The 14479-nt window shown below is 44.2% G+C and overlaps 1 protein-coding gene across 1 annotated transcript in view; it reads left to right on the forward strand.

The window, feature by feature from the left end:
* Positions 1–14479, forward strand: part of Ubr3 (Ubr3 ubiquitin ligase) — a 296891-nt gene that overhangs the window by 66355 nt on the left and 216057 nt on the right. The window contains exon 3 of the mRNA XM_076187774.1: positions 12995–13241. Coding sequence (XP_076043889.1) covers positions 13020–13241 — 222 coding nt within the window. The 5' untranslated portion in view covers positions 12995–13019. The remainder of the gene's footprint in view (positions 1–12994; positions 13242–14479) is intronic.

A 14479-nucleotide genomic window follows, 5' to 3' on the forward strand; every position in this document is an offset into this window, starting at 1 on the left:
TGTTTTTGGACACATCCTGAGATGGTCCTCCAGGTTCACGCAACCTTCACAAGCCATTTTGCTCCTCCTTTGGCAATACAAATGGCAAAGAAAAAATATAAATCAACAAAAGAAACAAAAGCGGTTACAAAATATACTAAATACACGAAGCTTACTCTACTTACCTTATGATATTAATCCTACCTTTGGAGTACAGTAACAGACTACGGTTTTGATTCTAAATCACTAGAACACTACACTTTATCTTATACCTGTATCTGTATAACATTATACATAAACAATTACAAGAATCACAACACAATCACTTGTCACTATTTGAAGATATAAACTTCACGGGAAGTAATAAAGTTCACAGGAAGTAAATAAAAATTTTCTTGTGGTTATTCTCTAGCTGGTGGGGTCTGGCAGCAAATCGATGTTTCAATTGCTGAGGTCTCCCTATCTTTACTGGGCATTCCAGTATTCCCTCTTCTTCCAATGGTCCCCCAACTTCCCTCTCCTAGTCCCCCACTGGGGGGGGAGGCACTCGCCTGCCCCCTATCTCTCCTCTCTGGCACCCACAACCCTCACCCCCTCTCCTGTCCCCCCTCTAGAACCTCTCCGGTCCCCACACATCGAAAAGAGAAGGGAAAAATACCTCTCCTAGAAAGAGAAGGTGAACCCAACTACCTCTCATGGAACCCCCACTACCCTAGCCTGGCCCCCCACTCCACACGCGCCTGGACCACCACCAGAAAGCGAAGGTAAACAAGATCGCAACGAGCACAATAGGAACCCAACATCGACCAGATCAGGGAACAAAATAGACAAAACCTGTGAAGTTGAAAAAATAGCAGTGAGGGAAAACATAGACGCAAGTGAACGGGAAACAAAAGAGCAAAGTGCAGGGCAAACAAGAGCTCCGTGAAGGGAACCAAGTAGCACATTGAAGCGGAACCACGAGAACGTGACCTGGCAACCACCGGGGGACAAAGATCGAAAGTGAGGGAAAAAAGAGAAAGAGAAACAATAGAAAGAGAGGGGGCAAAAAATAGAAAGAGGAATGGACAAAACTAGAAAAGACGCAGGAGGGAAAAATTGTTGAAAGAGAAGGGAAAAATTTGAAAAGAGAAGGGAAAAATAGCACGAGAGAAGGGAAAAACTTTGAACAGAGAATGGAAAAAATAGAAAGAGAAGGAAAAATAGGAAAGAGAGGGAAAAAATAGAAAGAGAAGGGACAAAAATAACCGAAGAGAAGTGGACAAAAATAGAAAGCGAGAAGGGAAAAAAATAGAAAGAGAAGGGAAGGGAAAAATAGAAAGAGACAAGGGCCAGAAAATAAGAACCGAGACGGGAAAAAATAGCACGAGGAAGGGAACAAAAGTAGAAAGAGCAGGGGAAAAAAGTAGAAAAGAGAAAGGAAAAAAAGTAGACAACGAGAAAGGAAAAAAGTCGAAAGAGAAAGGAAAAAAGTAGCAAGGAAAGGACAAAATAGTAGAAAGACGAAAAGGAAACAAAGTAGAAGAGAAATGGAAAAAAGGTAGAAAGAGAAAGGAAGAAAAGCTGGAGATAGAGAAAGGAAACAGTAGAAAGAGAACGGAACAACAGTAGAAAGAGCAAAGGAAAAAAAGTAGAAAGAGAAAGGAAACAAGTAGGAAAAAGTAGAAACAGGAAGGAAAAAGTAGAAAGAGAAAGGAAACAAGTAGACTAGAGAACTGAAAAGTAGAAAGCGAAAGGAAAAACGAGTAGAAAGAGAAAGGCAAAAAGTAGAAAAAGAACAGGCAAAAAAGTAGAACAGAGGAAAGGCAGAAAATAGAAAGAGAAAGGGGAAAAAATAGAAGAGAAAGGAAAAAAATAGAAAGGAAAAAAATATGAAAGAGAAAGTGAAAAAAATGAGAAAAGGAAAAAATAGAAAGCGAGAACAGGCAAAAATAGAAAGAGAAAGGAAAAAACATAGAAAGAGTGGGGCAAAGGCACAAAATAGAAAGAGAAAGGAAAAAATAGACAAGAGAACAGGGAAAAAAATAGAAAGAGAAAGGAAAAAATACATATGAAAGGAGAAAGGAAAAAAATAGAAAGGAAAGGAACAGGGACATAGAGAAAAGGAGAAAGGAAAAAATAGAACAAGAGACGGAGTACATAACAAGAGAAAGGAGTAAATAAAAAAGAGAAGGGGTAATAAATAACGGGAAAAAATAGAACAGAGACAGGGAGTAAATAAAAAGAGAAAGGAGTAAATAAAAAAGAGAAAGGAGTAAAATAAAAAGAAGAAAGGGAGTAAATAAAAAGAGAATAAGGGAGTAAATAAAAAAGAGAAGGGAAAACATACGAAGAGAAGGGAAAAAATAAAAATAGAACAGAGAAGGGAGAAAAATAGAAAGAGAAGGTGAAAAAATAGAAAGAGGAAGGAGAAACTAGGAAAGAGAAGGGAAAAAATATGAAAATAGAAGGGAACGAAATAGAAATAGAAGGGAAGAAATAGAAGGGCAAGAAATAGAAAGCGAAAAAATAGGAAAGAGAACAAATAGAAAGTAGAAACTTAGAAAGACAAAAATAGAAAAAGAGAAAAAAATAGAAAGAGAAAAAATAAGAAAAAAATAGAAGAGAAAAAATTAGGAAAGATGAAAAAATAGAAAGAGAAAAAAATAGAAAGAGAAAAATATAGAAAGAGTATTAAATAGAAAGAGAACAAAATAGAACGAGAAAAAATAGAAAGAGAAAAAATAGAAAAGAGAAAAAATAGTAAAGAGAAAGAATCGAAAGTAGAAGAAAATAGAAAGAGAAAAATAGAAAGAGAGAAAAATAGAAAAGAGAAATAGAAAGAGAAAAACTAGGAAAATAGAAATAATAGAAAGAGAAAAAATAGAAAGAGAAAAAATAGAAAGCAGAAAAAATAGAAAGAGAAAAAATAGAAAGCGAAGGAAAAATAGAAAGAGAAGGGAAACGGGAAAGCAGATGAAGGGAAGTAAAAGGGGAAGAGAAGGAAAGGGAAAAAAGAGAAGGGGGAAGGAGAAGGAAAGTGAAAAAAGAGAAAGAGAAGAAGGATAGGGAAAAAGAGAAGGATAGGAAAAAGAGAAGGATAGGGAAAAAGAGAAGGATAGGGAATAAAGAGAAGGAAAGGGAAAAAAGAGAAAGAGAAGGATACGGGAAAAAGAGAAGAGAAGGATAGGGGAAAAAGAGAAGAATGAATAGGGAAAAAGACGAAGAGGATAGGATAGGGAAAAAGAAGAAGAAGGATAGGGAAAAAAGAGAAGATAGAAGAAGGATAGGGAGAAAAGACGACGAAGGATAGGGAAAAAGAGAAAGAGTAGGATAGGGGAAAAAGAGAAGAAGGGGATAGGGATAGGGAAAAAGCGAAAGAGGAGGATAGGAAAAGAGAAAGAGAGTAGGATAGGATAGGAGAAATAGAGAACAGAGTAGGATAGGAAAAAGAGAAAGAGAAGAAGCAAGGATAGGGAACAAGAGAGGAAGAGAAGGAGAAAGTGATAGGGACAAAAGAGAAAGAGAAAGGACGATAGGATAGGGGAAAAAGAGAGAGAGAAAGGAGAAGGATAGGGAAAAAGAGAAAGAGAAGGAGACAGGATAGGGCCAAAAGAGAGAAAGAGAAGGAGAGGATAGGGAAAAAGAGAAAGAGAAGGAGAAGAATACGGGAAAAATGAGAAAGAAGAAAGATAAGGAGGAAGGATAGGGAAAAAGCAGAAAGAGAAGGCAGAAGGATAGGGAAACGAGAAAGAAGAAGGAGAAGGAGACAGGAAGGGAAAGAGGAAAAGAAGGCAAGTACGGAAGGGAAAAAGAGAAGGGAGAGGACGAAAGAGAAGGACAAAGGAAAGGAAAAAGGAGGCAGAGGAAAGAGAAAAGGAGAAGGAGAAGGAAAGAGAAGGAGAAGGAAAGGGAAACAAAGAGAAGAGAAGAAGCTGAGGGAGAAGAAGAAAGGGAAAAGAGAAGGAGAAGGAAAGGGAAAAAGAAGGAAGGGAGAAGGAAAGGGAAAAAGAAGAAGGAGGAAAAGGAAAGGGAAAAAGAGAAAGAGAGGGAGGAGAAGAAAGGGAAAAAGAGAAGGAGAGGGAAAGAGGAAAAAGAGAAGGAGAACGGAAAGGTGAAAAAGACGAAGGAGAGGAAAAAGGGAAAAAGAGAAGGAAAGGGGAAAAAAGAGAAGAAAGGGAAAAAAAGAGAAGGAAAGGGAAAAAGAGACGGCAAGGGAAACAAGAGCAAGGAAAGGGAAAAAGGAGAAGGAAAGGGAAAAAGAGAAGGAAAGGGGAAATAAGAAGAAGGAAAGGGAAAACAGAGAAGAAAGCAGAAAGGGGAAAAAGAGAAGAAGGCAAAGGGAAAAAGAGAAGGAAAGGAAGGGAAAAAGCGAAGTAAAGGGAAAAAGAGAAGACGGAAAGGGAAAGAGAGAAGAAAGAAGAACGGGAAAAGATAAGAAGGAAAGGGAAAAAGAGAGTCCGAAGGAGAGAAAAGGGAACAAAAGAGGAGAGAAGGAAAGGGGAAAAAGAGAATGAAAGGTAGAAAGGGAAAAGGAGAGAAGGAAACATGAGAAGGAAAGGGAAAAAGAAGACAGGAAGGAAAGGGAAAAATGAGAAGGAAAGGGAAAAAGAGATAGAACGGGAAAAAAGAGAAAGAGAAGGAATGGGAAAAAGAGAAAGGAGAAGGGAAAAAAGAAAGAGGAAGGAAAGGGTGAAAGGGAAAGGGGAAAAAAGAAAGATGAAGAGAAGGCAAGGGAAAGGGATAAAAGGGGAAAGAAAGAAAAATGGGAAAGGAAAGGGAAAGAAGAAAAAGGGAAAGGAAAGGGTAAAGAAGAAAAGGGAAAGGGAAATAGAATGAGAAAGGGGAAAAAGGGAAAGGGGAGGGAAAGGGAAAAGGGAAAAAGGAAACAAATTGGGAAAGGGAAGGAAAGGGTAAAATTGGGGAAAGGGAAGGAAAGGGAACAATGGGACAAGGGAAGCTTAAGGGAAACTGGCGAAATGGGAAAGGGAAAGGGAAACGGGGAAAAGGTGAAGGGAAAGGGAAGGAAATGGGGAAAGGGAAAAAGGGAACAGGGAAAAAGAGAAAGGGAAAGGGAAGGAAAAGGAAAAAGGGACAAGGGAAGGGAAGGAAATGGAAAAAGGGAAAGGGAAGGAAAGGACAAAATGGAAAGGAAGGAAGCGAAAAAGGGAAAGCAAGGAAAAGGGAAAGGGAAGGAAAGGAAAAAGGGAAATGGGAAGCAGAGGAGGAAATGCAAAGGGAAAGGAAAGGAAAGGAAAATGGGAAGGAAGGAAATGGGAAAGGAAAGGAAAGGGAATGGAGAAGGGAAGGAAAGGGAAATGGGTAAGGGAAGGAAAGGGAAATGGGAAAAGGGAAGGAAGGGGAAATGGGAAAGGGAAGTGAAAGGGTAAATGGGAACTGGGAATGGGAAAGGGAAGGAAAGGGAAAGGGGGAAAGGGAAGGAAAGGGAAATGGGAAAAGGGAAGGAAAGGGAAATGGGAAAAGGGAAGGAAAGGGAAATGGGAAAAGGGAAGGAAAGGGAAATGGGAAAAGGGAAGGAAAGGGAAATGGGAAAAGGGAAGGAAAGGGAAATGGGAATGGGGAAAGGGTTATGGACAAAGGGGAAATGGGCAAGGAGGGCAATGGGGAAAGCGGAACAAGGGACGGAAAGGGAAGGAAAGGCGAAACAGGGCAAGGGACGGAAATAGGAGGAAAAAAGGGAAAGGGACGGAAGGGAAAGGGAACGAAAGGGAAAAAAGGGAAAGGGAAAAAGGGAAAGGGAAAAGGGAAAGGGAAGGAATGGGAAAGGGAAGGAAAGGGAAAGGGAAAAGGGAAAGAAAAAGGGAAAGGGACAGGAAAAAGGGCAAGGGAAAGGGAAGGAAAGGAAAAAGGGAAAGGGAAGGAAAAAGGGAAAGGGAAAGGAAAGGAAAAAGAGGAAATGGGACGGCAAAGGGAAGATAACGGGAGGGATAGGGAAAAGCGGAAACTGAGGAAGGGAAGGGATGAAGATGAAGAGGAAGGGAATGGGATAAAAAGGTGAAAGAGAAGAGAAGGGAAAAAGGGGAAAGAGATAAGGATAGGGGATATAAGGGGAAGAGGAGAGGGCATAGAGGGGAAGAGGAGGAATGAAAAAAGAGAAAGAGAAGGAAAGGGGAAAAAGAGAAGGAAAGGGACAAAAGAAGAAAGGGAAAGGTAAAGGGAAAGGAAAAAAGAAGAAAATGGGAGAAGGAAAAAAGATGAAGGAAAGGAGAAAGGAGAAAAGAGAAAGAGAAGGAAGGATAAAAGAGAAAGAGAAGGAAAGGAAAGAAGAGAAAGAGACGGAAAGGAAAAAGAGAAAGAGAAACGAAAAGAAAAGAGAGAAAAAGAGAAGGACAAGGAAAAAGAGAAAGAGACAGGAAAGGAAAAAGAGAAAGAGACGGAAAGTGAAAAAAAGAGGAAAGATAAGGAAAGGAAAAAAAGCGAGAAGAGACGGAAAGGAAAAAAAGAGAAAGAGAATGGAAAGGACAAAAAGAGAAAGAGAAGGAAAGGAAAAAAACGAGAAAGCGAAGCGAAAGGAAAAAAGAGAAAGAGAAGGAAAGGCAAAAAAAGAGAAGAGAAGGAAAAGGAAAAAAAAGGAGGAAATGAGTAAGGAAAGGAAAAAAAGAGAAAGAGCGAAGGAAAGGAACAACAGAGAAAAAAAAAAACAAATAGAGGCAGGAAAGGAAAAAAAGAGACAAGAGATCTGGAAGCGAAAGGAAAAAAAGAGAAAGAGCAAGGAAAGCTAAAGAGAAGAGACAGGAGACGAAAGCGAAGCGAATGGGAAAAAAGAGAAAGAGAAGGAAAGGGAAAAAAGAGAAAGAGAAGGAAAGGGAAAAAAGTGAAAGGAGAAGGAAAGGGAAAAAAGAAGAAAGAGAAGGAAAGGGAAAAAAGAGAAAGTAGAAGGAAAGGGAAAAAAGAGAAAGAGAGGACAAGGAAAAAAGAGAAAGAGAAAGGGAAAAAAAGGAGTCGGAAAGGGAAAAAAGAGAAAGGAGCAGGAAAGGGGAAAAAGAGGAAAGAGAAGGAAAGGGAAAAAAGAGAAAGAGAAGGAAAGGGAAACAACGAGAAGGAAAGGAAAAAACGAGAAGGAAAGGAAAAAAGAGAAGGAAAGGGAAGAAGAGGAAAGCGAAGAGCAAGGGAAAAAGAGAAAGAGAAGGAAAGGGAAAACAGAGAAAGATAAGAAAGGGAAAAGAGAAAGATAAGGAAAACGAGAAAGGATAAGGAAAGGGAAAAGAGAAAGATAAGGAAAGGGAAACAGAGAAAGATAAGGAAAGGGAAAAGAGAAAGATAAGCGCAAGGGGGAACAGAGCAAAGATAAGGAAAGGGAAACAGAGAAAGATCAGGCCGTGAACTGAGCACCGATAAGGGAAAGGCAAAAGAGAACGCTAAAAAAACGGAACAATGGTGCAAGAGAAAATCACCTTCCCTTTCCCCTCTCCCTCACCTTCCCTTTCCCCTCTCCCTCACCTTCCCTTTCCCCTCTCCCTCACCTTCCCTTTCCCCTCTCCCTCACCTTCCCTTTCCCCTCTCCCTCACCTTCCCTTTCCCCTCTCCCTCTCCTTCCCTTTCCCCTCTCCCTCTCCTTCCCTTTTCCCCTCTCCCTCTCCTTCCCTTTCCCCCCCTCCCTCTCCCTCTCCTTCCCTTTTCCCCTCTCCCTCTCCTTCCCTTTTCCCCCTCTCCCTTCCCTTTCCCCCTCTCCCTCACCTTTCCTCTTCCCCTCTCCCTCACCTTTCCTCTTCCCCTCTCCCTCACCTTTCCTCTTCCCCTCTCCCTCACCTTTCCTCTTCCCCTCTCCCTCACCTTTCCTCTTCCCCTCTCCCTCACCTTTCTCCTCTCCTCACCTGTCCTTTCCTCTCCCTCAACTTTCCTTTCACCTTTTTTTTGTTTTCCTCTCCCTCACCTTTCCTTTTCCCCTCTCCCTCACCTTTCCTTTCCCCCTCTCCCTCAACTTTCATTTCCCTCTCCCTTTTCCTTTCCCCTCTCCCTCACCTTTCCTTTCCCCCTCTCCCTCACCATTCCTTTCCCCCTCTCCCTCACCTTTCCTTTCCCCCTCTCCTCACCTTTCCTTTCCCCCTCTCCCTCACCTTTCCTTACCCCCCTCTCCCTCCCCTTTCCTTTCCCCCTCTCCCTCACCTTTCCTTTCCCCCTCTCCCTCACCTTTCCTTTCCCCCTCTCCCTCACCTTTCCTTTCCCCCTCTCCCTCACCTTTCCTTTCCCCCTCTCCCTCACCTTTCCTTTCCCCCTCTCCCTCACCTTTCCTTTCCCCCTCTCCCTCACCTTTCCTTTCCCCTCACCTTTCCTTTCCCCCTCACCTTTCCTTTCCCCCTCACCTTTCCTTTCCCCCTCTACCAAAGGATTACAAAGGATTACAAAGGCGGAGCATGCCGACAGGAGACCTTTTGATCCATATCTAGGTCGGATATAAAAAAAAAAAAAAAAAAAAAAAAAAAAAATCATATTAATAATAAATTAAAACTATAATAATGTAAAAATAACAAATAAAATACAAATAAATGCATAGGTATAGTTGAATAACAAACAAAAAGGTAAATAGTAAATGATTATAAATTGACATATAACTAATAATATATATGAATAATCAGACAGACAAATTATAACAAAACAAAAACAAATATTATAACATAAATTATTAATAATTTATATTTAATTTAATACAGCATCTTACTTAGGTATTTATCTAAATGATTCTTAAAGCTTCGAACTGAACTACATTGCACTACCTTTGCAGGAAGTTTATTCCATTCATGTAACTACACGGTTGGCAAAGTTGTTTCTACTACTTCCATATGTGAATCTATTTCCGGACAGTTGAGACCATTGGTTCTTGTGAGTTCTCATTCAATGTGAAAATTGTGTCTGTTGTGTCTTTGTGGTTTGGTAAGGACCTGTGCTAGGCACCGTGTGTCGGGGTGGGTTTACAGAGGAAGGGGAGGTTGTCGTGGTGCGTCGTGGGTGGGGGGGGGGGCAAGCTGGGGGGGGGAGAGGGGTAGGGGGACTGGCGGGACTTGGGAGGGGTGGTGTGGCGGGGGTCCTGGGGTTCATGCTGTGGACTTTGGGGGCAGTTAGTTAGTGGGTGTGTGAGGGAAAAAGAAAGATAAGGGAAGTGAAAAAGCGAAAGATAACGGAAAGGGAAAAAGAGAAAGCTAAGGGAAGGGACCAAACGAGAAAGATAAGGGAAGAAAAAGAGAGGACTAAGGAAGGGACGAGAAAGATAGGGAGGGAAGAGAAAGATAAGGGACGGGACGAGAAAGATAAGGGAAGGGAAAAAGAGAAAGATAAGGGAAGGGAAAAAAGAGAAAGATAAGGGAAGGGAAAAAGAGAAAGATAGGGAAAGGGAAAAAGAGAAGATAAGGGAAGGGAAAAAGAGAAAGATAAGGGAAGGGAAAAGAGAAAGAGAAGGGCAGGGGAAAAAGAGAAGATAAGGGAAGGGAAAACGAGAAAGATCAGGGAAGGGAGCAGAGAAAGATGAGGGAAGGGAAAGAGAAAGATAAGGGAAGGGAAAAGAGAAGATAAGGGAAAGGGAAAAAGAGAAGATAGGGCAGGGGAAAAAGAGAAAGATAAGGGAAGGGAAAAAGAGAAAGATAAGGGAAAGAGGATAAGAGGAAAGAGAAAGCATAAGGGACAGGGAAAAAGAGAAGATAAGGGAAGGGAAAAAGAGAAAGATAAGGGAAGGGAAAAGAGAAAGATAAGGGAAGGGAAAAAGAGAAAGATAAGGGAAGGGAAAAGAGAAAGATAAGGGAAGAGGACAAAGGAAAGATAAGGGAAGAGGAAACGAGAAAGATAAGGGAGGAAAAGAGACGATAAGGGAAGAGGAAAAGCGACGGAAAGGGAAGAGGAAAAGAGAAAGATAAGGGGAAGAGGAACAGAGAAAGATAAGGGAAGAGGAAAAGAGAAAGATAAGGGGGGGAAAAGAGCCCGCTAAGGGAAGAGGCAAGAGAAGATAAGGGAAGAGGAAAAGACGAAAGATAAGGGAAGAGGAAAAGAGAAGGAAGGAAAGGTAACAGAAGGAAATGAGAAAGAGAAGGAAAGAGAAGAGAAAGAGAAGGAAAGGTAAGAAGAGCAGAAGAGAAAAAGGTAAAGAAGAGAAAAGAGAAGGAAAGAAGAGAAGAAGGATAGGTAAAAAAGAGAAGGAAAGGTAAAGCAGAGAAAGAAGAGGAAGGTACGAAGAGACAAAGAGAAGGAAAGGTCAGAGAGAAAGAGAAAGAAGAGAAAGGACGAGACAGGAGAAGAAGAAAGAGAAGAAAGGAAGAGAAGAGAAGAGGAAAGGTAAACGAAGAGAAAGACGAAGGAAAGGTAAAAGCAGAAGAAGGAAGGTAAAGAAGAGAAAGCGAAGGAAAGGTAAAGACGAGAAAGAGAAGGAAAGGTAAGAAGAGAAGAGAAGGCAGGTCAAGAAGAGAAGCGAAGGAAAGGTACACGAAGAGAAAGCGAAGGACGGTCAAGAGAACGAGAAGGACAGGTAACAGAAGGCAAGAGACAGCATAAAAGAAAAGCGGAAATCCGGAAAGGTAGACGCAAAAGCCCTACCCCCCAGGAAACCCTCAAAGAACCTCGCGGAAAGGCCTCCCCTTTCGACCCTCCCTCCTTTTCTCTTCCCTCCCTCCCCCCTCTCCCCTCTCTTCCCTTGACCTCTCCCTTTCCCCTTCTCCCTCTCCTTCCCTTTCCCCTTCTCCCCTTTCCCCTTCTCCCTCTCCTTCTCCCTCCCTTCCCCCCTCCCCTTCCCCCTCGTCCTCCCTTCCCTTCTCCCCCTTCCCTCTCCTTCCCCCCCTCCCTCCTTCCCTTTCCCTTCTCCCTCCCTCCTCCCCTTCTCCCTCCCTTCCCCTCCTTTCCCTTCTCCCTCTCCTTCCCTTTCCCCTTTCCTTCCCCCTCTCCTTTCCCTTTCATTCCCTCTCACTCCTTCCCCTCTTCCCTTTTCCCTCTCTCCTTCCTCTCCTTCCCTCCCTTTTCCCCCCTCTCCTTCCCTTTCTCCCCTCTCTCCTTCCCTTTCTCCCCTCTCTCCTTCCCTTTCTCCCCTCTCTCCTTCCCTTTTCCCCCCTCTCCTTCCCTTTTCCCCCTCTCCTTCCTTTTTCCCCCCTCTCCTTCCCTTTTCCCCCCTCTCCTTCCTTTTTCCCCCCTCTCCTTCCCTTCCCCCCCTCTCCTTCCCTTCCCCCCCTTCCCTTTCCTCCTTGTCCCTCTACTTCCCCCTCTGCTTCCCTTTCTCCCTTCTCCCTCACCTTCCCTTTCACCCCTCTCCATTTCCTTCCCTTTTGTCCCTCTTCCCCTCTTACCCGTTTCTCCCTCTTCATTCCATCCCTCCCTCTCCCTCTCCTTCCCTTTCCCGCCTCTCCTTTCCTTTCCCGCCTCTCCCTCTCCTTTCCCGCCTCTCCCTCTCCTTTCCCGCCTCTCCCTCTCCTTCCCTTTCCCGCCTCTCCCTCTCCTTCCCTTTCCCGCCTCTCCCTCTCCTTCCCTTTCCCGCCTCTCCCTCTCCTTACCTTTCCCGCCTCTCCCTCTCCTTACCTTTCCCGCCTCTCCCTCTCCTTACCTTTCCCGCCTCTCCCTCTCCTTACCTTTCCCGCCTCTTCCTCTCCTTCTCCTTCCCTTTCCCGCCTCTCCTCTTCTTACCTGCCTCTCCCTCTCCTTCCTTCCCTTTCCCGTCTCCCTCTCCTTCTCCTTGCCTCTCCCTCTCCTTCCCTTTCCCGCCTCTCCCTCTCCTTCCCTTTCCCGCCTCTCCCTCTCCTTCCCTTTCCCGCCTCTCCCTCTCCTTACCTTTCCCGCCTCTCCCTCTCCTTACCTTTCCCGCCTCTCCCTCTCCTTACCTTTCCCGCCTCTCCCTCTCCTTACCTTTCCCGCCTCTTCCTCTCCTTCTCCTTCCCTTTCCCGCCTCTCCCTCTCCTTCCCTTTCCCGCCTCTCCCTCTCCTTCCCTTTCCCGCCTCTCCCTCTCCTTCTCCTTCTCTTTCCCGCCTCTCCCTCTCCTTCCCTTTCCCGCCTCTCCCTCTCCTTCCCTTTCCCGCCTCTCCCTCTCCTTCCCTTTCCCGCCTCTCCCTCTCCTTCCCTTTCCCGCCTCTCCATCTCCTTCCCTTTCCCGCCTCTCCCTCTCCTTCCCTTTCCCGCCTCTCCATCTCCTTTCCTTTCCCGCCTCTCCATCTCCTTTCCTTTCCCGCCTCTCCATCTCCTTCCCTTTCCCGCCTCTCCCTCTCCTTCCCTTTCCCGCCTCTCCCTCTCCTTCCCTTTCCCGCCTCTCCATCTCCTTCCCTTTCCCGCCTCTCCATCTCCTTCCCTTTCCCGCCTCTCCATCTCCTTCCCTTTCCCGCCTCTCCATCTCCTTCCCTTTCCCGCCTCTCCATCTCCTTCCCTTTCCCGCCTCTCCATCTCCTTCCCTTTCCCGCCTCTCCATCTCCTTCCCTTTCCCGCCTCTCCCTCTCCTTCCCTTTCCCGCCTCTCCCTCTCCTTCCCTTTCCCGCCTCTCCCTCTCCTTCCCTTACCCTCCTCTCCCTCACCTTCCCTTACCCTCCTCTCCCTCTCCTTCCCTTACCCTCCTCTCCCTCTCCTTCCCTTACCCTCCTCTCCCTCTCCTTCCCTTACCCTCCTCTCCCTCTCCTTCCCTTACCCTCCTCTCCCTCTCCTTCCCTTTCCCGCCTCTCCCTCTCCTTCCCTTTCCCGCCTCTCCCTCTCCTTCCCTTTCCCGCCTCTCCCTCTCCTTCCCTTTCCCGCCTCTCCCTCTCCTTCCCTTTCCCGCCTCTCCCTCTCCTTCCCTTTCCCGCCTCTCCCTCTCCTTCCCTTTCCCGCCTCTCCCTTTCCTTCCATTTCCCGCCTCTCCCTCTCCCTCTCCATCCCTTTGCCCCCTCTCCTTTTCCATCCCTCTCCTTGTCTTTACCGTCCTCCTTCCCTCCTCTCCCTCTATTTTCTTTCCCCCACTCTTCTCCTTCCCTTTCCCTCTCTCTATCTTTAATTCATCAGTATGTCTTTGTTACAATTTGTGTTAATGGATTTATAATCAACTTTAGTATGAAGTCTTTAACTTGACCACATTTCTTTTTGTTACAGTTCCTTTGTCATGGATGGTGGTTAGATGAAATATTCTTCAGGAGGTGACAAAGGTAGGGAAGGCAGTATCATGGATGACAAAGATCCTGATGGAGCAGGTGGAGGAAATGATACTGCTGGGCTTCTTAGCAATGTGGCAGTAGCACAAGTGTTGCACAAGAAGGGGAAGATGTATGCAGCCAAATATCTAAGAGACCAGTGTCTCAAACAAGCTGCCACTGAAGAACTGCACAATTCAACACCCCAGGTAAAAAAAAAAAATCTTCTTCGTCTTACATTGTGTTGCATGAAAAAATGTTTGGAAAAGTACAAAGGGTCAATTTGGATACATACTCTGGTACTGAAAGTTTCCTGACAGATGAGTTGTAATTGGACAGTATTTCCACCCAGTTTTAACCCCAAGTCCCCTCCCTACCCTCCCACTTTTGAATTTCCATGTGCTTGCATTTACTTTCCTCCATTCAAATAGCATAACTCATGAATTTCTTTGTACAGTATTACTGATTCACTTGGTTCCTTTATTGGCCACCCCAAATAGTTTAATTTTTTTTTTATAATCTTTGCTCCTCTCATTCTCAGTATTCAAGGAAATCTTAAGAAATTTGAGCACCTATGACAAGCACTTCTGTCCTTAGGAACAAGGTCATTATGAATAAATGGAGTCGTAGAGCTGGGGGGCTGCCATATGATGAAGTGGGGGTAAACCAGCTCTGGGAGTCATGCTCTGTCGTGGAAGTACTGTCTTGCTGCATTACCAGTGACCCAGGCAGTATGGCAGGTGACAGGGATGCAAAGATGGGAGGGACAATGAACCAGTTTTTGGATGGATGTGGGACGGATCTTGGGTGAGTGTCTGCATTGACTCTCTGTATGATGTGTGTATATTTACGTAGTTGTATTATGCGGGAAGGGAGCTATGCTCTTAGTGACCCATCTTTGTATCTTTCAGCATCGTTTCTTAAATTCTTGAATAGTATTTGCACATACTGTTGCCTCATCCAATTTATTCCAGATATCCACCACTCTGTGTGGGAAGCTATTCTTTTTCAGATCTCTTTTATAACTATCTTTTTTGAGTTTCTTTTCATGTCCTCTTGTTTTCCTGTTGTTCCACTTTAATAAATCATCTCTATCTAGGATTTCCATTCCTTTCATAATTCTGTAAATAGTCAGTAAATCTCTTTCTCTTCTTTGTTCCAGGGTTGGTAGTTCCAGTTTGAACAATCTTTGTTCATATGTCAATTTGGAGTGTGTTGGTGCCGTCTTTGTTATTCTTTCTAATTTCTTTGTATTCTTTTTAGTACTGGGTGTCCATAGTGTCACAGCATACTCCAATCTTGGTCTCATCAGTGTAACTAATATTTTCTTTACCATTTCCTCATCCAAATAGTCAAAAGCCACTTTCATTGACCAACCCCCCCCCCTTCCCCTTAAAAATGGATAGCCAAATCAAAACACCTACCCACTACATATATGAAAAACCAT

The sequence above is a fragment of the Oratosquilla oratoria genome, chromosome 7, assembly GCF_046742065.1.
Source record: "Oratosquilla oratoria isolate Oo_2021 chromosome 7, ASM4674206v1, whole genome shotgun sequence".
NCBI lineage: Eukaryota > Metazoa > Arthropoda > Malacostraca > Stomatopoda > Squillidae > Oratosquilla > Oratosquilla oratoria.